Below are 24,002 nucleotides of genomic sequence, written 5' to 3'. Positions count from 1 at the left end.
ATGGCCCTTTGATTGCACGATTGCCGTCTGCACTCACGTTTCCAAAGCGCCTAGCAATAGTGAAATGCGAGGTAACATGCAAAGTGGGAGAGGGAAACGCATTTGCAGACAGAATTGCGAAACAAACTGCCAATGATTTGAATAATAAAATGATGACAGTCCAGACTGAGGAAGTACCCTGTATGATAGAAGATGGAATTGCCACAGTCAAAGAGATGCAGGCCAAAGCCACGTCCGATGAGATACAAGGGTGGGCAGAGGACTCTGCTGAGTTAGATTTAGAGGGTTGTTGGGTGGACAAGGGAACTAAATACTGGATGTTGTCAAATTCTTATGTAACTGCAATGGTCACAATGGCTCACAGCCTTACCCACATCTGTGTAAAAAAAATAATACAGCACCTATCTACGGTATGGCAGAATGTAAACAAAGAAGAATGCAGAGAGGTTGGTGCAGAACTGCATTACGTGTTTACAACACAATGTAGGAAAGGGAACAGTGACTCCAATAGGCAGTTTTGGCCCACCCTCTATGCCTTTTGAGGTAATCCATTTTGATTTCATAGAGATGGAGAGGTGCCAAAACTTGAAATATGTCTTAGTGGTGATCTGTGCATTCAGCAAGTGGGTGGAGGCATATATCTTAAAAGACTGCACAGCAATGAGTACGGCCAAAGTAATGCTTACAGAATACTTTTCCCGTTTTGGCTTGCCCCGTGTTATATGGTCAGATAACGGTCAACATTTTGTGGGCGCAGTGGTATTACAGATATGTGCAGGTCTTCAGATTGATAAGAGATTTCATAGTTCGAGGCATCCGAGTTTGGCCGGTCTTGTTGAGAGGCACAACGGAATCCTCAAGTCAAAAATTAGCAAGATATGTGCAGGAAGCAGGTTGAGTTGGGTGGATGCATTACTGATAGCGCTATTGTGCATGCATACATCTGTACAGGCTAGAACTGGGATCTCCCCGTATGAGATTGTGATGGGGAGGCCAGAAATGTTTGGTGCGCACCTCAGCCAAAACGACTGAATGAAGTGGAACATCCTGTACTTAGCACTTATTGTGGCCTTTTAATGCAGAAATTGCATTTTATTCATCAGCAGGTGCTGGAAGCTCTACCCGTAAGATATACTGGTCCGGGGCACGTGCTGGAGCCAGGAGACTGGGTGCTGCTTAAGAACTTTGAGAAAATCGTCATTAGCACCCAGGTGGCGCAGCCCCTATCAAGTGCTTCTGGCAACGCAGACGGCAATGCTGTCATGATGCCTGCCCCCGGAAGACCAGACCAGGCCCAGCAGCCCCGGAAGCAGGCATCATGCCACTTGGAGCATGCCCAAAAGCCCTAGTTAGGGGCTGTTTGGGTGCAGTCCTGGCGCCTATGGCGCCAGGCTCATAAAGAAAAAGTCAGTCCTGGCGCCATGGGCGCCAGGCTCATTATTGATAACTTACCTGAAGCAGACCATGCTGCATAAAGACTCAAGCCAAATGAGGCTTAGGAGAGACTATTTTACTGAAGGGACTATTTTGTTACTTGGGTGGGGCTGTGGAAGAATACTTACCTGGATCTTCTTCCAAGGCTATTCAAACCACGCCCGGACAGCCACACGTGCTTCGCGTTATTCTGCTTGCTGCAGCGTAACGCTCACCGTGTTTTCAGCAGCTCCAGTCTTCAGCCACGCCCGCTTCAGTCCTGGGACTCCTGAAACAAGAATAAAAGAAGGATAAAGGTTAGAACAGGAGTTTTAACTTTAATCCTTACCTGAATCCTGATCCATTTCGCCCCGGAGCTGAAAGACAGAAGTCTTTGAAGCATCGCTTCGCATTCCTACGGCGCCACGCTAAACTCACCTGCTTGGCGGTACTTCAGCATTCCATCACGCTCTCTCCATCTCGCGGCCGCCCTCCGACACCTAAGGAGACAAAGACAGCAAGGTGAGCAAGGGGACTCTCTAAGGCTATACAAGCTACCCCCAAGGACTTACCTGATTTACCACGGGGGTACTCACCTCATCTCGGGTCGGCGCAGTCAACTCTGCTTCATCGCCGTACCCCGGCCCCTAAGGGAAAAACCACAATAGACTTACCTGAATCTTACCAATTGCCATTTGGAAATCTTCGAGTGGATTAATCGGCAACCTGTAAGGAATCGGACAGAGTGAAGATCAGACATTTGAACTCTTATGAACAATTGGACTTTAGAGTCAATACTGGAACTCAGCAATTTCTCTACGCCAGTGAAGTAACTGGTCATCAACGCGCCTCTGCGGCCGACGCAGGATGGAGAGCTCATCCTTCCAAACCATCAGGTGAGACTAAGGAGGGGACATAAAGAGTGATCTGTGGGAAGACAACGGGAGTGGGGAAGGTGGGTTGACACTCAATTCCACGGGTGCTTAATTCCTCTTCTCCTTTGCAGAAGAATATTCCTGCGAGCCAGACAAACTAGGCTGAGCGGGCCAGTCCAGTCAGTCATCTCGGCGCTACACGTCACGCTGGTGGAAACAACAGTGGCCCAGTTCCGGTCGACGCCCCCGTGGGAACCAGGTGAGCGTAACAAATATGGGTGGATGGGAGAAAGTCGTGGATCCATGCCACCCATGCCAAAAAGATCCCATCTTCACTGAAAGACTTGCCCAATCCGGACAACCGAAAACAGACAGCGGTCCCAGAAACTAAAGCAACTGCTGCCAGTCCACCGCTGCTAAATCTGTCCGAGCGAGAAGTGAAACTCGAAACAAAGCCTGAAAAGATTGCCAAAAAGGGGGAAGGGCAAAGAGTGCCCCAACGTTGCCCAGCAGAATCTACATCACTGTTGGCCGACACGAAATCTGCATTGCAAATAACGACAGATACTAAACGTGTAACCCTTTAGCGCCCACCAGCACTTGCCATTGCGCCAGAGCCAAAGACCGAATCCGCATCACTGTCGCGGCGCACACCAGCATTTGCCATTGCGCCACAGGCTGACTGAGCCTGGATCTGGAAGTGCACCGGCACTATTCACGGATCACATAATACCAGGAGTGAGGCGATATGATTTGCGGCCTCGAAAGACAGACTGATCCACAGTTCTTTGGTGTTTATGCTAACCTCTGGTTCCGCTCATGGACGGAGAAGGAACTAGAGGTGAAGAGAGCAGCGTGAGAATTGTGCAAGTCGGACAATTCAAGACTCGCGGCTCCTCGGTGCGATCATAAAAAGTATATGTGTCCTGAACCAGAGCGGACAAGCTGGGCGCACATGGTACAAAGGCAATAGAGAACTGTTCAGAAGTCCTCTGAGCAGTATGAGAGAGGATAAGTGGTCTTGCCTAGAACGAATAAGCAAACCAGACTGCAAAGGGCTGGCAGACTAAACTGTTGACAATTCCTTTGAACGTATTGACATCCGGACAAGTGCGACGAAGAGCGATATCCACGATGAACTTTGTCCGGAAGAAGGACGGTGAGAAAAATGTCGGGACCGGTTTCAGCCTCCTCCTGCACCACTGCTGAGAATGAGTTATTTATAAAGACTGTAAACCTAGGGAAAACGCATGGTAAAAAAAATTGTATGCTGGCTTTGACAATCATGTTCTTCATGAGTGTGGTAGCACCAATAACGACAGCCTTTGTGTTATGGTATGTGGAGTCTATACACCCATTGGGAATTTTTTACCAGTAGTTAATATATCCACTAATGAAAGCCCGGTTCAGGTGATTACTTATACCTTGTCCCCAATGGAAGAGAGACACAGAGAAGGGTATGGGAACAATACGCTATTACTCATCATGAACATGACGCATGCAATTCTAAAGAAAAATAATTGTTGGGTATGCGCCCATTTACCGCAGCATGCGGGGAAAGGAATAGGCTGGTATGTACAACCATTACCATTAAGTTCTGCATGCAGTGCATCTTTAAGTGCAATGTTTTATGGGAAGTGGAATAAGAGTAGTACGGGCCAATTAGATAGAACAAACATGAATGAGTTTGAGGAAATAATTATGAGGCCTGTGGGTTGTTCCATATTCCATAAAGCGCTAGTGATGACCCCAGAATGTACGTTTAGAAGTGCGCGAAAAAATAACACGACAAAATAGACAAGATAGATTGTCCCCACCAGTTAAAACATCTGTGATGACGTTTCGTTTAAGAACAGACGGGAACAACGATGCAATTCCCCCTTCTTACACAGTGAATTACAACCCGAGAACTGTCCCTTTGTGTCTAAAAAAGAAAGGCTCCTATTCAGTAGGAACATTTACTGGATGCATGAATACAGCGGTACTAAAATGGGAAATGGAACCAATATATGTGGGAGATCCTGTCTATTTTATATGTGGAGAAAATGTATATCCTTGGTTGGCCAGAAACTGGGGAGGTACATGTTACCTAGGTCTACTGTTCCTGGGAGTGTTCCTCTTAGAAACAGCAGACATGGCCAGGCTATCCAGATCTAGAACCCAAAGAGTAGCGATGGTGTTTTGATAGCGAAGGACGTAGCAAAATCATTCATACCATTTGTGTCCCAGATAGTGAACTCCTATAACATAAGGCAGCTGTCCAGAATACTAAAAAATACCATAAACACAACGACAGATATACTATTTAACATGACATTGGAAGAAAAAGGAATTAGGTTAATGACGCTGCAAAATAGAATATCTCTCGATGTAATCCTGGTTAATCGTGGGGGAATTTGCAAGATTGTGGGATCAGCGTGCTGCGTATTCGTAGATGACTACTCCATTACGATTTTTGAAGCAATAAAAAAAATGCATGTCCTAAGCTCCAAACTCACTACTGAAGAAGGGGGCTGGGGAATAGGGTCCTGGTTTTGGGGAATACTGCATTCTTGGGGATGGAAGTTGATTGCGATATTAGTAGTAGTGTTTGGAATATTCATAACGTACTGTTGTTGCATACACTGCCTACCGATAGTTTGCAGTGAGATGCCTACCGATAGTTTGCAGTGAGATAACTAAGGGATGTACTAAGGGATGTATGCATATGATAACAAAAGAAAACAAACTTATGGCCGGGATGACAGACATAAATGAAATGAAAACAGTGAAAAATTAATGGCTATAGATATTAATGACGATGATGATGCGTATAATAGCATGCAAAATTCAGACATAAGTACTTCAGACTTATCGTCATCAGAGGAGGATACAATGAATGAATGAGACGTTTGGCATACAGCCAAAAGGAGGGTTTGTCGGCCTGGGAAAAATGGACACCTCTCACGATGGACGGCAAACGCATTTTGGTGGCCGAAGGCCAACCGTGTCATGTACGTAACGATAGAAATACAGGTTTTCTAGTTTGACCAATGAACGGCCATTCTGATGTAACAAGGATCGCCATTTTCTTTTCAAACGATTGCTCATTGCTTTCTGTTCAAATTGCTTCGCAGCACATTTCTGCTTACACTGCTCGACTGTTAACATTGTTGTCTGAACGTGAAAGGACAAGGCCGCGAGGCTAATAAGAGATGGTTGAAACACAACGTAGGCAGCTCCGGAGAGGAATGCCCGGCTCCCTCCCGAATGTAGCCTTGAAGCAGAGCCGCAGGGCATTTAATCATTTCACAGCTGCCAGCCAGTCTTGTTATATGGTAGAATATGTTAGAATAAAGCAGCTAAAGGCTTGAATTATGCTCTTCTTACGGCCCCCCTTTTCCGAGCCCTGTAGAGCGTGTCGGCTCCCAGGACATGAATAGCACCTCATAGATAGCAAGGTCTGGAATATGACTCTTCCCCCGTATGTAGCTCGCTTACAAGAACAGAAGCACTGTGTTCTGTTCAACAAAGAAAAGATGTCTCCACACTTGCAAGGTTGCATTATGTTGCTAGAATAGATATTTGAAGGTGTCATATTTGTCGAAATTGTCCATCATCAAACCGAGTTCAAAGAAACCCAATAAAGGGGGGTGTTAAACATGTCATGGCTGATTGTATGATATGCATTTTGTATATATGTAACTAATGTACGTAATTCACTCTCTTGCGTCCCTCAAGGTCTAGAGATACACGTCGCGGGGCGTGAGACCGAGTTGCCCAACTGAGACTATTTGCTTTGCAATAAGCCCTAGCTTTGGGAATACAACCTTGTGTCTGGCGTATCTATCGTGTGTGGTGACTTGCCTTGTTTCCATAACGCGAGGGACCCCTAGGGGCTCCTTTCACCACCTTTGAAGCACCGGATTGTGAGGTCTGTCTCGTAGCATTGCCACTCCAATCCCTTTTAGATATGAAGCCACCCTGACCCACTTAACATAATTGTTCAGTCCCCTGACATTCCATACCTTGACCCGCCCCCATCCCTGTCGCAGGTATTCCGCTGTATACGGCTGGGGGTGGCAAAGCTGACGGAGGGGCGCTCCCCTCTGTCAGCTTTGCAGCCCCCCTCGTCCGTTCTCACTCCTTCACTCCCTATCTTCTCATCCTACTCCCACCCCAGTGAAACTCCCGTCTTATCTCATCATACACCACCAAGCTGTGTTCTGACCAAAACAAACTGTACCAAACTTGAACTAACAACCCACCAGAACCCATCTGTAGAGGTCTAACCATCATTTATGAACAGGTCACCCAGCATAGCTCCCAAACTATGACACTCTCTGGTGTCTGTGCATCCTACGCATCTCCAGCATTGCAGCTTCCACCCAGTTGATGTTGTCTCAGGTATTGTTCCTCTTGTCTGCTATAGGTGCCATTCGGTTAGCATCCCTTCAAGCGTTCACCTCCTCTAGAGCAACACAAAATAAAGTTTTTCCCTGATGCAGAACTGTCAACTCTGTCAGATATAAGAGCATGTATTTAATGCCCTACTGTTAAAATCTTTGTCGGGACAACCTGGCCTCTCCTCCTTTGGACCTGCAAGGTATAGTCTGGAAAAATTGCCAGCACAGCTGACGTTTGTTAGGCAGAATCCTGTGCAGTTCCCTTAGGGACCACTGCAAAAAGATTAAGTAAGCAGCAAACCCAATTGGTAGCAGTCTGCACCACCCAGATTTACCTGGTAGCTGTGGCTGAGCAGTCAGACCTCTCTCAAGAAGAGCAGGGCAGTATATAGAGCATACACAATAGGGCTAACAATACAGTAGAACAAGCAAACACTGACCATAGCTTTGGTATTAAAAGTATATAATTATTTATTTAAAACACACTTTAAGAAAATACACTGGCACTAATATCTCAAGCAAGTTCAAACACAGTCACTATAAATATATACACCTCCCTAATTAATTATTCGACAAGTCTAGGTTAAAACACCACTTAGCAAAACAGAGGTGAGCGTGTAACCTAGATGGCACTCCAATAATGTGTTAAAAAGGGAGAGAAAAGGCCGACCAGGGAAATAACACAGTACTAACACTTAAGAAACCACAGCAAGTCAGGAAAGGCAGGGTCTACTGTAAAGCCAAAGTTCATAGGCCAGGCCCACTCTTAGAGAGAGTAAGGCTGGATGCGCCCAAGATCACACAGTGGAAATGCACTCAAAGTCTTTGCAGAATGTCAAGAAAAGTTCGGACCAGTTCAGAAAGGCAAAGTTAGAAGGCCTGGGCCCAACCCAGTTGGAAAGTCAAGGATTTACGGGACACCTTGGACAGTCCGTTGCAAGGGAGGCCAGGCGGGATACAGTATTTTAAATGGTGAGAAAGCTCCAGTGGGAGCAGTTGTTCCTGGCAGTGGGTGCAAGTCGTGGCTTCGACCAGAGGAAGAGATGCTCTCGACGAGGAAGAAAGCTGGAAGTCGTTGCACTGCCAGGGATGAAACCAGCCTCGGAGTTCCCGATTAAAAGGTGCGTCCATTTTGTTTGCGGTTAGTGGTGAAGCGTAGCTATCCGGCCGCCGGGGTGCTTGGCACGGGCGATTCGACCACAAGACGTCCTAGGAGGCGAAAAAGGCAAACTGGTTGGTCCCACCAGCTCAAAGGGAAGAAGGCTCTCCTTTAAGAAGATCTCCTCTGTCGTTGGGGAAGTGGTGAGTTTGTTACAGCAGGGCTCCACCGGTGGTGTCGTCGTAGATGGCTCAGCTTCTCCCCTCTTCGGATTCTTTAGGTCCTGTGGCGACTTCTAAAGTTCCAGTCCCCAAAGCCCTGCTTTTATGCAGAAAAAACCCCCATTCAACAACCTAGCTGTCACTCAAACATGCTAAGTGGTGAGCCGCGCGGCTCACCACTGGGCCAATCAAACAAGAGAGCTACTTGAGTTGCTCAGGAAATGCAGTCCAGGGTGCCTATTCCCCCTCCCAAACATCTTGTAGACCCCAGACAGAGTGGCACCATTTGAAGGGCTTCTGTGCAGAAGCCCGCCAAAAAGTGGAACAAAGGGCTCGACTTGGGTTAGAGTTTCAGAGACGAACACAAACAGCATTTTAAAACCGAGTTCTGGCAAAAAGACCCGACCAGTGAATTAATATTAAACAAATAAACCGGCAGTATCTTTAACATTGCACCAAAAAGTGGTGCGTTTAAAATCAATGGGAAAATCCCATAGGGAATATACCGGTGGGAATATTTTGCGTGGTAACCACTGCCACCAGCCAGAAACTCTACAAGGGGGGGACTGCACAGTGCCCCCTTGGAAACAGACCCAGGGGTAATCTAATTACCCTCTTCTAGTACTTCCACAATATGATGGTTTGTACCAGTTCTGTTCACAATTTGAGACTAGTAAAGCCAATGGTGACTTTACATGCCCTGGGAGACAGTAGTCAGTCCCAGGGTATGGAGTCTATGTTTGGGGGTCACGATAACACCCCTGTGTTACTGCACTGAGGGTGCTGTGTAACACATACCAAAAACACATGAAGCCCTATGCAGTAAAAGACCCCATAGCCCATAAAACACATTCACAGTCAAAGGACATTCTCAAATCATGCCTAAGAGTGGGAGAACTCTTAGCAGGAGAAAAAAGAAAACCCCAAAAATCCAGCAAAGCTGCTGGGGGACTCACTAGGTTTGGGAAATTAGCCTTAACAGAGAATTCTCCCTAACAACGTTCACTAGATCTCACCTTCCTCTCTGGATAAGGGGAGGATCCTTTCTTTGTCTTTAAAGTTTAGAATCTTAGCGATGATCTGCTGGGGCGGCGTCCCTGGGAGAGCGGGGAGGTGTTAAGGGGGGCCTCCTTGCTAGTGATCTATGGGCTCTATCTACCGTGAATCCCTGTGACAATGTTCCTGGGCCAATCTCGTGGAGCAACATATTTTCAACATATGTAGCGGGGTTCTAGACTTCTTCCCCTTCTGGCAGCCCCAGGATCCGAATATTACTTCTCCTCGCCATTTCTTCTGCACGATCTTGTAACATCGGTCCATTCGTCGTAAGGTCTTGGACCTTCTCCTGCAGTTCCTTCATGGTGACAGACATCTCTTCTACCCTCACTTCAGTCTCCTCCACCTTGCCGGCCAAATTACACACATCTTGTCTTAGGAGACCAACATCACATTTGATCTAGTCTATGCAGGACTCCATTGATGCTCTCAGGGCCGCAATCGCCTCCAGTATCCTGGCATTGGTACCCCACGGTACACGTCTCTCTGCGACAGGCTGAGCATCGGAGTCCATAGGGTCCAGCCTTTGCTCTACCTTTTCCGCAAACACGTCCATCTCAGTCTGCCTTGGCTTTGCTGTTCTTTTTCCCGTCCTGCATGTGTCCTCAGGGCTTCCTAGGCCCTTGCTGGATTCAACTTCCAGCACCTATATTTGTAGCCTCTGCACTATCACCACTTTGTTCAGCCCTGAAAACACCCAGGTCCTGCCTCATGCGCACTCAGGTGCACACTCTCCGTTGCATTCTCTGGCTTGCCCCGCAGGCACTCGCTGTTGGTTCCCTGGATCAACCACGTCTGCTCTGCCAAAATCCTGGTGGCACTGCTCACCTGCCCCACATCCTCCTCTGAGTCGAGCTGCCACTTCCCGCAGCAGTATGCAGGTCTTGAGCTGCTTCGGGCCACCCCGTTATCTTCCTCCTCGCCTTTGCAGCAGGTTTCCATGCTTGTTACTAGACCCTCTCAGCCGCACCCACCATCTTGCATTCATCCGGTCCCGCTGCCCTTATCGCTCTCTGCCTCCCGGCGGTCCTGAACGCTCCTTTCCCGGTCCAGAGACTAGCCAGACCATTCTTCGCTGTGAGATCACACGGCAGGAGGGTTCTTTAGCAAAATTGTTGCACGGAAAACTTATCTATGTAGAATCTCTTTGGGAGCTCGGTGGAAGCAAGTCTTCCTTATGTCCCAGCTTGCCATGCCCCCAATTTGAAAGCATGTTTGAAAGCAATAAATACATGAGGTGAAGTTCCTGAGTAGCATGCTGGGGATGTGGAAAAACAGAATGGAGGTCGTGGGGCACGCTATTTGTACCTGCATCGCAGTCACTTCCGGTCACACAGACAATGACTCGACGGTCATCGACACAAGTACGCATGACGCCTTCTGCTGGGAATACTTTTTCAGAGAGCTGCAAAGAGAATGCACATCTACGATGAGGAATCTGTGGGAAGACACAGTCCATTGGAATTAACCACGGGGGAATCACTACTGCTTGAATCACTATACCTCTATCAGTTCAAAAGGGACCCCCCTTGGCAATCAGAGTAGCCACCCCCCTTCCGTCCTCCACTGGAGATTACATTCTGGATAGGGACAATCTAAATTTTTAAGCCAGTGGTCATCTGACTGGGGAGAGCTTCCTGTAGGAAAGCAATTGTGGCCTATGTTATTTAAGGTTTAGTGACTGGATTTTATCAAATAGTTCAAAACTTGGAAATGTTTCGTTATAACTAGAGTCATCCACAGGAACAGGGCACATGGGATCTGGAACATATATCAAAGACACTCCTGAATGTTTGACCAGGAACAGAGGAATCTTAAGTAAAAACAAAAGATCAAATTCCCCAAAATGTGAAACCTTTAGTCCACCCCACTAAGCCCCCTCCTCCCCACCACCACCTTTGTGCAATAGCTCAGAGACATCACCTTATTTCAACTATGTTTGGTTGGACCTTTCCAACTGCACCTGTGACCTCAGAGACTTTAAAGTGAACATTTGCCTCCATTATCCTTAGTGTTTGCAGGTTTCTGACCTCCAGTCCCACTTAGTGGATTCTAACACAAGTGGTAGATGAAATCATCATGTGCACCCTACTGCCATTTCATACTCTCTTCCTCTTTTCAAACAGACATCCACCTTTGTCCCCCATGAAACCAGTCATTTACAAAAACAGTGGCTCTGCTGTAAGGTTGCTGTGAAAATGTGTTATAATCCAAGCCCAGTGCATTCAAGCAACTTTTGCCCTTAATATTGACCCCCAAAAGGCAACTTTGCAGTTTTCTTACTTTCAGGCCCACTTCAGTAGATTTAAGCATGGACGTTGGCGTACATCTTGTATTCCCCGCTTTCACTTTATACTCTCCTGCAGTCTTCCATAGTACTCCCATCTATTCCCTCCCTCAGACGTACCAACAGCAAATTATCGAAACCTCAATGGTGCTACAGTAAGGTTCCTGTGAAAATACTTCAAAATGGAAACCCCAACAGTGCTAGACTTTGTTCGAGCCAGGAAGTGACACTTACAGCTTTTTGCTTGGTCAGCATGGTCATTGCGAAGTCTTGAAATGGGAGTTTTGCATCTCTTAACACGTCTATGGACTTCTTGGTCTTTGCATGATTTCTTCTTTAAATTAGTAAAAGTGGACTTAGATGATGACTTCTGGAAGGAGTTGCATTAGTTGTTGGCAGGATAAGTATTTTCTGTGACTCAGATCAAGAATCATCTGCATACTCTTTGGAAAGTTAAGGATACCTCAGACAAGAAATTGCACAAAACCCACCAGCTCAGAGTCTTGCATATGCTTCATGACCCTCTATGATTCAGACAGTTTTATGGTGCAATCTATTTTCTGTATACATCTGCTTGGATTTAATCACTTCAATGAGGGATTTATGTGGCTTGCACGCCATATTTTCAACTTCCTCAGGTCATTTCTCTGAGCTCAACATGTGTTTGTCTAAGTCGTAGATGTTCTTGATCTGTTCAGCCTGCTGACGTGGATGTATTTTTAATGTCCATGATGAGTTGATACATTTCCTCCTCTTTTGTGGTCAAGCGTTTCTGAAGCAGAGGCTGTATGAGAATCTGTGTGTACCTGAGCCATGACCAGAATCGTAGGCCTCCTTGCCTGGTCGAGTGCTTCCATCAAGGTGAGGATACTTGTTGACATAGTCGTGCTGCTTGCTTTGGACCCCTTTGTTTTCCCAGGAGTCATTAACCTTTCTGACTCCTCTCTTCCGTCGGCCCCAGCTTCAGCTCTCCTCAGGGCAAGGAGCAGGTGGCATACAGGGAGTACACACATCAGTCATATGCAGCTTTCTTAATACCTCACAGCACCCCAGCTGCGTTTGTTGCCAAGGGTCTTGTTCTCAGTTGCGGTGCAGCCTTCTTAGCACTTTTCTTCCTTAACCCCACACCATCTGTGCCTCTCACCACTGCATCCAACAACTTCAAACACCAGTCAAAGGAGGAGATGGGGGAGGGCTACACGCTTATCAATCAAACCCCAATGCATCAACCCCCCCCCCTCTTTTTCCTTCTGTAGACTCTGCTCTCTGGGTCCAATTGTATTTCTGACCCGGCTTCAGCCTCTGCGATAGTCCCCAAGAATCAGAGCTCCCAGGCCTCTGTTCTTTCGCAGCCTGGAGTGTCCCCATGCAAGAACTGGTGTGGGCAGATGGGTGTCAAGCAGCACTCTTGGACTCGACCCAATGCCTAAACCATTTACTTTATTCTAGGCTGCCCACTGCAGTGTTCATCTCGTGTGAGACAGCAGCTAAGAAGGAAGGTTGGAGAGACCTCCTGGTTGCAGATGAGTAATTCATCTAAGCTGCATGACGGGGAGAATCGGGGGTTCCACTCATCCTGCGTCTCACCTTTGGGCTACCATCTTGCAATACACTGCTCCAGTTGCAAAGGAGGACATAAGTAGCCGGGAGAGGCTAACCAAGGGACTTAGTGGCATTTTCAGCTCATGTGTAGCTCCACCACAGCCTCTACTACTAGAGCATAAGATTGGCAGTAAGGTGTGGAGGCAGTGGGATTCATTTCCTCATAGGTCTTGCTCGGCCACGCCCACTCCAAAAGAGGTTTTACAGACAGTATAGAATGGACAGTGGCAGACTATAAAACTTTGCTAGAAACTCACTATCACAATATAGCGGTCTTAGTACCAATCTGATATTTAATGTTATGATATACCACAACCTTAATGAACACTTTTAAAGGTCCCTTTTAGGAATCATTGACAAAACAGGAATTCATGTCAGAAGCAAAGTTTATAAATGTTCTACTACAATACTAAATTAAATACAGATGTAAATTACTGGAGCACTTACCAAGTCCTCTGCAGTCACTGGTTGTCCTTGCTTGTCATTGGCCACTACCATCTTCCCCAACCTCTCTCTCATGTCAGACAGACTGCTAGTCAAAGCTAGAATGGCCATAATCTCACTGGCAACCGCAATATCAAACTGAGCCTGAGGGAAAGAAGACAGGAAAAGTGAAGACTAACCAAGAACGTGGTGAAGGACACATTTCTTGTACCTTATCGCAACTAAAGCACTAAATAACCTGTATTAAGCAAGAGTCTTACTATCAATCTGGGTTGGGGCTTAAAAAATAGAAGGCCACCCCCCCTCCTGCCATGCATCAACATGGCACAATGAAATTCAGGGTCACTTCCAAAGTATTGTTCCCATCATCCAAATGTTTTCAGTGAAGAATATACAATACCTTTTTAAGCTTCTACAGGCATGGGCATTTATAGCAGGAGTAAGAGTCCCGGATTTAGCAGCTCCTCCTAGTGCCTATTCGCAGCTCATCCAATCTCACATTTCTCAAGACTATACTCCTTAGGAAAAGTGGCCTGTTATTCATTATAATTTTCACCTGGCTACAAAAGTACTAATTTGTAGAATGAGCAGTACAAAACTCCAAATAGAAGTAGCAGCAGTTAACTTCATAATAAAAATAAAATCTCAGTAGTGTAGGATTGCCCTAATGAGTAGGCTAAATGTGCTTCTTTTAAAGGCCCGAACAAGATGGGCTAAGTGTGCTTGCAGGTTGGGTAAAGATGAGGATCTTACACATTTTTTAAAACTAATTTATAAGTTTATTACTGATTTGAAAAGGAGATGGCTTAGGCCACATTTTATTAGAAATAACACTAGGTTGTGTAGGCTTCTGTTATGCACTACGATTGTGAAGATTTTATGTTCAATGTAAATTATGTAAAAGCGTCTTTTAGATGAGGATTTTAGATTATATGATACTTCTGTCCTGTGTTATTTATAATTTGGTTAATGGATATATTCTGGAAAAAGAATTACTAATGCGGAAATAGAATTGGAATTGCTATTTGGGAGGTATCCCCAAAATATGAAAGTATAAATATTCTTCATGAGGATTTGATTTATACTATTGCTTTGCACTTTTCACCCAGCTGATCACATTGTTTTGGATGCCAAGGTAGGCATGTATATGGAAGTTCTAAGGCACAGGCATAAGAAGCATGTGCCCAGTTCACCCATTACCCTTTCACTACTCGGACCTCAATGAGTTTCTATGGACATTAGGAATCATTTGTTTTAAGGTCAGTGGAAGGGGCAGACCCTTTCCTAATGTAGTGCTGCCTACTCTCTGGTCACAGAAAGATGACGCTTCATTATTTGAGTTTTCACCATAAAAGTCGAAAGGAAAATCTCCCTTTTGGCAATTTTTACGTTTCAGACGGAACTCTACCTCTTATCCAGGACTATTACAAGAAGGCAAACAATCTTAGCCTTTGCCTGAAATCAAGAGTTTATCCTACGATACGCATCTAACTCAATGAAAAGGGCCCAATTTACTCTGAGGGAAACTCTCCTTGAACCCAAATCTCGAACATCTACTGATGACCAACTTGTGTAATAACTTATACCACCAACTCCTTCCAATTTAAAAAAATGATTAGGAAATATCAGCCACTTTTGGGGTCTTGTCTACCTAATACATCTGTGCCGCTTTTTTGCCTTAAGTGCCCTAAAAACCTGAAGCACAAACTGGTTCATTCCAGGTCAACACAGGTCAACACAGGATATAACTATCAGCTCTAACCGGGACTTGCAACCTTTGCATGGCCACTTCCCTTGTGGCAACTGTAAGGCCTGCAACTTTACCAAAAAAATACAGTCATTCAAAATTGATGGGTAGGCGGTGGGATCTCAAAATCTTTTCAAATTGTAAATCCACTCAAATTATATTCTCTATCCAGTGCCCATGTGGGCTTCTATATGTGGGTCACACTTCTAGGGTGGCACATGTGCGAATCACCGAATACCGATCCCGAATTCGGTGTAGAAATACCTCAGCTCCTGTGGTTTTACAAATTATTGAATTTCAGCATACCGCAGATGACTTGGCATGGTGGATATTGACAATGAAGACTTCTGTTAAAGGAAGCACAGTAGATTCACCCTCTGAATTCCCAGCAAACAGGTCCCAATGAATCGCTGCTTCCCATTTGTTAAGTGCTTTATTCGTGGAGATATAAATTAGGAGTAGGAAACTATGCACATTAGAACAGCGAGATAAATACTCCACAGAACATGATCGACACACAGACCTTTGGCTGTTGGAACGGTCTGCTGTCCCATGTGTTATTCAACTATTATGACTTAGATGAGTCAATACATTAGCCTGGATGGGCGGTGAGCACCATTCCAAAAATGGCACATTGATTTCGATTATGAAGAATAGAGCTTCGTTTGTAGATGTATATTCTTAATTACATTAAATGATTGGCATGCAGATGTTTGGTTGTGTTCACTGCCCGCTGCTTGGTTCATGATTCGAATTAGCCTAAACACTTGCCTTGATAGATCATGGGCACCATTCCAATATGGCATACTTGTTTCCACTATGCAGAACAGAGTTTTCTCCATGAATGCGCATTTCCAATTATGTCCAGCTATCACAAGCAGGGCTGTATTTGGGACAGCCGCCCGTGACAATGCAGGACTCGTGGCTGCCCACACTTGAATATTTACATGGGTGAGTTCCCAAAATGTAAAGCGGGTTTGCCTTGTTGTGGCTAATCCATAGTATAAACCTGGTTTTATACACAGCATCATGCAGGTGTTTTTTCACTTGTAGATGCAGCCGCTGACGTGTTGGATCTGCAAAGGTGCTAAATGAACAGCGCAACTTATTTCTCTTTGCAGTAATTCAAATACTTGGGGCTGTTTACAACTGAATATGTCTCATAGGTGAGTTTTCCACATGCACAGTGGGAATTTATTGCCATGTTACATCTGTAATACCCACGCATTTATGAAGACTTTCATGTACAGCATTACACGACTGTCTTCTTACTTGTCGATGCAGCCGCTGATGTGTAGAATTCATCAAGGTGGCATGTCTGGTGTTAAATGAGCAGTGTTTCCCTTCTACCTGTGTAGTAATACAGAACTGGGGGCTGCGAACACCTGAATATGGCTTCTAGGTGAGTTATGCAAATGCATATTGTATTGGTTTAAAATTATTTTTGTAACTGTTTCTTGCAATGTGATATTTGCTATATCGACGCATTGATGATGGTTTTCCCATATACACCCTGTGGCCGTTGTTTTTCTACTTGTTTATTTCTTAATTTTTATGGCGCGCCAAACCCAGAGGTAACAGGGCGCAACAGAAGCAGAAAACATGCACACTTAAAAGCTTAGTTACAAAGTAAGTCGCAATATACATATGAAACATTACAGGTAATTGTCTTGAGAAATCAGTTAAAGAATATACATATATACAAATTTGCGTGTGATCTAAAGCTGATGGTTGGGTCACAATTAGTCTTGGGAGTCATTGGAGTGTAGCCATGTGAGAATATTTCATCTGAAGCTACAGTAGGATTGGTCTGTTCTAATATTCAGTGGGAGAGCGTTCCAGTACTGGGCTGCCTTAACTGGAAGCTACTGCCGCCTGTTTTTTTCAGTCTGAATTTGGGTATCTGTAGGCAGTATGAGTTGGCAATTCTGGTGGGGCGGGTCGAGGTTTTTCTCACTATTCTTGCTGTCAAGTAGGGGGGGTTGGGACTGCGTTGTTCAGACATTTGGAGGTTAGTGATGCTGTTTTAAGTGAGATTCTGTCGCAGATTTTGAGCCATTTGTGTTCTCTTCTTTTGTTCGAGATGTGTTCTCTAGAGGGTAGGTTGAGGGCAGTTCTAAGTGCATTATTTTGCAATGTTTGAATTTTGTCAATGATGTATTTGTTGGCTCCCAAATACAAGGCATTGCAATAGTCGAGGTTGGAGAGTATTAGGGCGTTGGCAAGGACGATGCAGCTGGATTGGGTGAGGAAAGCTCTGCTAGCCCTAATGAGTTTACACGTGTAGGCAGTAGAGGATGCTAAGGAATTCACTTGTTTCTTAATAGTTAAGGCAGAGTCAAGGTGAAAACCTAATGTTTTCACAGCTTTGGCAACTGTGATTATATTGCCATCGATGTTCAATGCCGAGTAGTTAGGGCTATGTTTTTTTAGGTTGGCGGCGGATCCAAGGAGTAGTATTTCAGTTTTATCATCATGCGTGGCCATCCATGCCTGAATGATGAGATATATTTTGTTTACCAAAGCCGTATCGGAGTCAAAATTGCCCGAAGGAGGAATGAGGATCTGGGTCTCATCTGCATAATTTGTGTAGGTGACACCCAGTCTGTCCAATTTATCAAATAGGGGCTTGGTAAAGATATTGTACAGAGTTGGCGAGACGCAAGAGCCTTGGGGTACACCGCAAGCTATTTTAATAGCGTCTGCTGATGCCAATGTGGAAAAGACTCTCATAGTGCAGTTATCCAAAAATGATTGGATCCAGGCAACGGCCTCGCTTGAAAAGTGGGCATCGATGCCAGGTGTTCGCACAGGACTGTGTGATCCACCAGATCAAAGGCTGCCGACAGATCAAGGAGTAGCATGGCGGTATTTCCCTTGTCATTAAGCTTGTCAGTCTGTACTTTGAGATCGATTAAGGCTGTCTCTGTGCCGTGCTGCAGTCTAAATCCTGATTGGCGAACACCTAGGATCTGATGAGTCAAGATTGTGCTGGATTTGTAGGTATGCTACTCTATTATCTTGAGAAGGAAGGGTACCGTGGTGATGGGCCTTTAGTTGGTGGGAATGGCGGGGTCTAGGGTTTGCTTCTTGAGGAGAGGTAGAACCCAGGACTCTTAGGTTGCATGGGATAGTGTTTGAGACAAAGGATGCATTAATCAGTTTGGTTATGAAGGGGGCTAGGTCCCTTGCAGCATCCTTAATGAGCTGAGCTGGGCAGCTGTCACCCTTGCAATTGGACGGTTTGAGGGATGCAATAATCCTTTCAGTTTCCAGAATGGAAATTTTGGCAAATTTAAATGGGTCAGTGCCTGGTGAGTTAGTTGTCATATGGCTGGTGATGAATGGGGTCTCATTAGGTGTTAAAGAGTCCTTTTTTAAGGAGATTTTGGTTTGAAGTGTTTTGATTTTATTTCTTAGAGCATTTTGGATGCTGGTGCACCATTGCTTGTCTTTAGTTATGTTGTCAGGTGGGGGTTACAGGGGATTCCAGCTCCCTTAGGATTGCAAATAGTTCCTTGGTGTTGGAGCTTGCATTGCAAATTCTTTCGTTGAAGAGATTTCTTTTTTAGAGTAAGATTTCTTTTTTGTAGTTGTTAGCAAAAAGTTTCAATTTGTTTTCTTCAGATGGGGTGTGACGCCATTCAGATTCTAATTTCCTTTTTGCAGTTCTTTTAAGTGGGGGGTTGTTAAAAAGCAGGTTCCAGGCTCTTTAAGATTTATTCAGGTAAGTTTATTTCCAAGTTCTTAGTTACATATCCACATGAAGACAAAGGACATAAGCTGCGACAACACCGGCTCCCATCACCCAGGGCCAGCCAGCTGTAACCGCCTCTACACAGAACACTCACTCAGAATATTCCATCATCCACACATAAACATTCCACATGACATCTCAAGCTACCTCACCTCAGGACAGGCACAATACAACACACCTCCCTCCTTTACTAAACCATACATGCACAGAACAAGTCACATACCAGAACACCACAACTACCACCTTCCAAGATATACGCACACGTAACACTCAACTGGCAGACAGACACTTCCACGGCCAAACCCAACCATCAAAACATCACACCATGACAAACTACATTCCATGTACCAATAACAAAAATACTGTCATCCATCTGCCTGTTCCTGCCACAAACAAGCAACTGGGCTCTCACCCCAGGACCTGGCCAACCCTGAAACTGGGCTACTTCACCTACATTCCTGAGCAACCACAAGACTGCTACACCTCCTATCACCTGCCCCCGCCTACAGCAACGCGAGTGTCCAGGCTGCCACCCTGGAACCCCATCAGGCCTCTAGACTGCCACTCTAGAGAACTGAGACCTCAAAGCCTCCAAAAAGACAATCACATTCTCACTGCAACAGAGATTCACAAAGTGGAAACATACAACATCACTGAGATCACAAACAGCCATGGTCTTAATACCATACTCATTACACCATACCAGGTTGTACAAGCCTTCCAAACCCATTGGGAGCGGTGGCCACACACTCCCAATGCCAACATCAATGACTGGTAAAAACTAAACGGTCTTATAGCAAGGAAAACATCCTAACCCAAAACAAGCTGTTGAACCCATGGATACAACGAAATCCACAATAAATACCACAAGTAACATAGAAAACAATTTACTCATCTCAGGACTTACCACATTCAATACCGATGGGTCATTACCAGGCGTCCCCAGCTACCCCTTTACCACCAGCTACCTACTGTCCAATGTGATGAGAAGGATTAAAAAAAACCTAGAAGAGGCGCTACCTCCCTAACAGAAAAACCTCATCGCTGTTCAACCTTTACCGGAATCAGGTAACCCCTATAACCAGACCAATCCCCTCACATGAAATCAGAAAATCCTAACATCCTTAATTGAAAGAGTCGAGGCACTACCTCCCTCACAGAACAACCTCATCGCTGTTCCACCTTTACCGGAATCAGGTAACCACCCAAACCAAACGAAAACAATGTAAGGAAAACTATATACCCCACTGACATTACCCAAACAATTCAAACCATGTATTTCACACTGCAACACTTCAATGCTGAATGTGAGTTCACCCAATACCCAACACTCACTGACTCTCTCCAACCTATCTGAGTCAGATTCATCATAACATCCATTCCAAAATCATAGAATGCTGCAACCATATGCTGTAAACAATACATAAACCGCACTGAACGCATTTGCGTTGTGCACATTTGAATACAAAACCATGTTGCTCATAGTAAGTAAAATCCCCAAAACTAACACTTTTATGAACTAAAACGTCCATATCTATTTGTAGGCTCTTAAGCGAACCTATGAGTCCATAGCCATTTACACAGGCTCTACTGACATGTGCAATATAGCTGAAAATCCTCAAAATGATTAAAGCTATCACACTCATACACATACCACCCATTTTACACTAACAGCAACGATTTATGCACATTAGTGTCCATGTGCCATGGTGCTTGGCACTGGAAACCTGCAATTCCTCAAAAGAATTATGCTAAATACCCTTCAATACAACATATTACCACACTATATTGTCACAGTTTCACTTACCCATTTACATAACAGAAACGCGCCATTTAAGATGCATGTATATCTTCTATAAACACAAACTCATTTGCATCCTCGCAGTGCCTCCATTCTACAGATTCACATCGCACCGAGGCACTCACCATCCTGCACATGCAAAATGCTCCGTCAGTTTTAAATAGGTATATTAAAGTCCCAAACTACCCAACATTATGGCCGTTACTCTCTGCACAAGACTATACCTCACCATACTGTCATGACCTAAAAATTTCACCTTATTTGTTGGCCGCTACCTGTCGCCTCACTGAGACGGAGCGGCATGCCAGCATCACAATCCGCTGAAAATGTCTCTTTTGCCAAGCAGAGACCACAGCATTTGGCACCTAAACAAACCATGTCTCTTGGATCCGATTCGTATCATAGGGTTCCCATGTTTTAAGCATTGTTCATTCCTGCCTTAATATAGCTGCACACATATTTTGCTTCCTTCCTGCTAAGACACATGTCTTGCCAAAGGTCAGATTCCTTAAAGTACTTTCCCTTTTACATCCTCAGGGCAAACAGCACTTATAATACGAAGCTCTAACAATAGCACATTCCAAAGAACATTCTACGCTTCACCATCTCCCCCTGCTGCATGCGTGACATCATCAGTCACTACTGCTCAGCAGGGCTATGCAAAGCTCCATAGGCCAACGGTCGTTCACTTCCCAGGAGACCTCGCAACGAAAGGCTCATAAATCACCAGTTTTTCAGATAGCCAAAAACATGATGTGCACGATAAGCACAGTACGGTGCTGCCAGGCTCCCATAACTTCAAAGCCTGCAATTATCTCGTGAGAAGGACACCGTTTAAAACAACAGCTCCCCATTGCTATGAGTGCACAAGACATGGGAGTGACGTGTAGTCAGGCAAACAGTCCTCCTTGTTCATGTCAAATTCACATCCATTTCCCAAACACACAGCTGTTATATAGTAACTTGGTGATTGCATCACTATGTAGAACCCTCGCCAGCTCGGGTTCCAGATGACGTTGTCTGTGTGGCTCGTGATGCGAGCAACAGAGAGATAACGACATCGGAGCTGTGATGGCTGCAGGGGAACTCTCCATTTATGAATAAACCCATTGAGATACATAAGCTAGTACGAGTCGTGACTCATGCTGTGAAATGTGTAAGAAATGAACCCAACAACAGCAGCGTCTCTTTTTTTTCTATTGCCATTCTAACTTTTTAAAAAAAACGTAGAGTAGCATCACATTCCGCCCAGTGGGCTAGCTCTTCATTACATCTCATGGAGGACCAGGGTACAGCGTTTGCTTTCAACATCAATTTCCCAGTATTGCCAGTATTATCTTTCACCTGCTGGTCCAGCGCCATCTCCAGCCCCCAGGGCAGAGCTCTGCCTCCTACTTAGGAGCTGCCCATCCAAAAAGGGGCCTCTTTCTTGGACTTCCCCTGAACCCTGGGACGCAGTCCTCCTTCCTGCTCCTGGAGCTGATCCCTCTGCAATGGGGCCCAATTCCTGTTCCTGCCCCTGTGCTCTGGGGAGCCATGTCAGGGCTTCTCCCTGAAGACTCCCTGGGGCCCAGTTTGCCCACTACTTATGTGCGCCGGTCCCACCAAAGAATGGGCTTTAATCCTCCGGCTCCCCGTGCACCCTGGGTGATGGGATTTACAGTTTTTGGGGCGGTGTTTTCCTTCTCCAGAAGCTTGTCCTTCCTGCACCCCCCGCAGCAGGGTCCCTCAGTCCATCAACTTGTGGCACATAGGTTACCAAAGACCGACTTGTCGACATTGTTAAAAAGCAGGTTCCAGGCTCTTTAAGATTTCTTCAGGTAAGTTTATTTCCAAGTTCTTAGTTACATATCCACATGAAGACATAAAGGACATAAGCTGTGACAACACCGGCTCCCATCACCCAGGGCCGGCCAGCCAGCTGTAACCGCCTCTACACAGAACACTCACTCAGAATAGTCCATCATCCACACATAAACATTCCACATGACATCTCTAGCTACCTCACCTCAGACAGGCACAATACAACAGGGGTGAACCAAGCGTTTAGGTGTGCTTGTTGTTTACTTTTATGAAGCTTTATGGGAGCAATCGTATCTAATGCTTTTTTCATTGCATTATTGTAGCTTTCTACCAGGAGCTCAGGATCTAGGTTGTTAGGAAGAGCAATGATCATTGGTAGAGATCTGGCATTGATTAAGGCTCCAGTTAATGTGGTTGTGTTAGGTGTGTTCTGGATTTTTATTGGAATGAGTTTAGGTTGAATAGGTTTGTTGCGGGGAATGGTTAGGTTGGGACATAGCTTAGGGTACCATGTGGTAGGTTGATCTTGGGAGTTAGAGACTTTATTGCTGTAGCAAATAGGCTCATAGAGACGGGGTAGTCTAACTTGAAGTCTGCTGTTTCTGTCCACGGTAGGGCAAGGCACAAGTTTGGAGAAGGACATAATTAAAGTATTTAATATTGTGGTGAGGCAGAACAGAGGCCACCTGTGTCTTGTTAAGGCACATCGTAGTGGGTAGGTAGGAATGGTTGGAGATGCAGACTAGCTCAGCATAGGCAAGTGGCATCTGAGTGGAGGACGACTGGTCCCATGTAGGCTGAAGTATAAAAGCAACTCAGTAGTTGGCAGTGGGCTATTTAAGGGTGGCACACAGTAGTAAAGGCAATTTCAAAAGTGCACAGAAGGTCAGGCCAGACCTTATGGGTCTTTCAGTGGTCAATAGGCAATATGCTATTTCAATGGGACACGTTATAGCTAGCAGTAGGCTGTTTCAGCGGGGCAGACAGTGGCAAAAGCAATTCCAAAAGGACACAGAAGGTCAATAGGCAATTTCAATAGGGCATGTTACAGCTAACAGTAGGCTATTTCAGCGGGGCACACAGTGGTAAGGCAATTCCAAGAGGACACAAGAAGGTTAGACAGTGCTATCGGAACTGGGACTGGCATTCAGGGCAGACAACATTCACTAATACAGCCAGGTAATGCAGTGGTTGGTCGTGAAGGCATAAGAGTGGCAGGTCGCAGTGAGTGGACATAATGCAGATGTCTAGACACGATACCTCAATGGGCAATAGTGATATTTGGCAGGAGCAATAGTGTCAATAAGACGTGAGTTAATGCAGGTGGGGGTTTGAGGCACACACGTTATGGCTAACATTGGGTGTAAGCAAGTAAAGTAATTTAGACAGATTGTGCAGAGGTTTGTGATATGGCATAGGTTAGAGCGTATCCCAGGTTCAGCAGCGCATTTGCCGAATTTGCCAAGTCAACCAGTCTGGTTTGAATGACTAGTGCTTTTTTTTTAAAAAAAA

General features: G+C 45.3%; 1 protein-coding gene across 1 annotated transcript in view; it reads right to left on the bottom strand.

Annotated features, from left to right (window-relative positions):
* Positions 1 to 24,002, bottom strand: part of MTHFD1L (methylenetetrahydrofolate dehydrogenase (NADP+ dependent) 1 like) — a 2,103,853-nt gene that overhangs the window by 1,151,233 nt on the left and 928,618 nt on the right. The window contains exon 18 of the mRNA XM_069608130.1: positions 13,386 to 13,526. Within this exon, the coding sequence (XP_069464231.1) occupies positions 13,386 to 13,526 (141 nt within the window). The remainder of the gene's footprint in view (positions 1 to 13,385; positions 13,527 to 24,002) is intronic.

Source organism: Ambystoma mexicanum, chromosome 4q (assembly GCF_040938575.1).
Source record: "Ambystoma mexicanum isolate Mex_15411 chromosome 4q, UKY_AmexF1_1, whole genome shotgun sequence".
Lineage (NCBI taxonomy): Eukaryota > Metazoa > Chordata > Amphibia > Caudata > Ambystomatidae > Ambystoma > Ambystoma mexicanum.
Note: the sequence above shows the minus strand (reverse complement) of the source record. Positions and strands in the feature narration are given on the sequence as shown.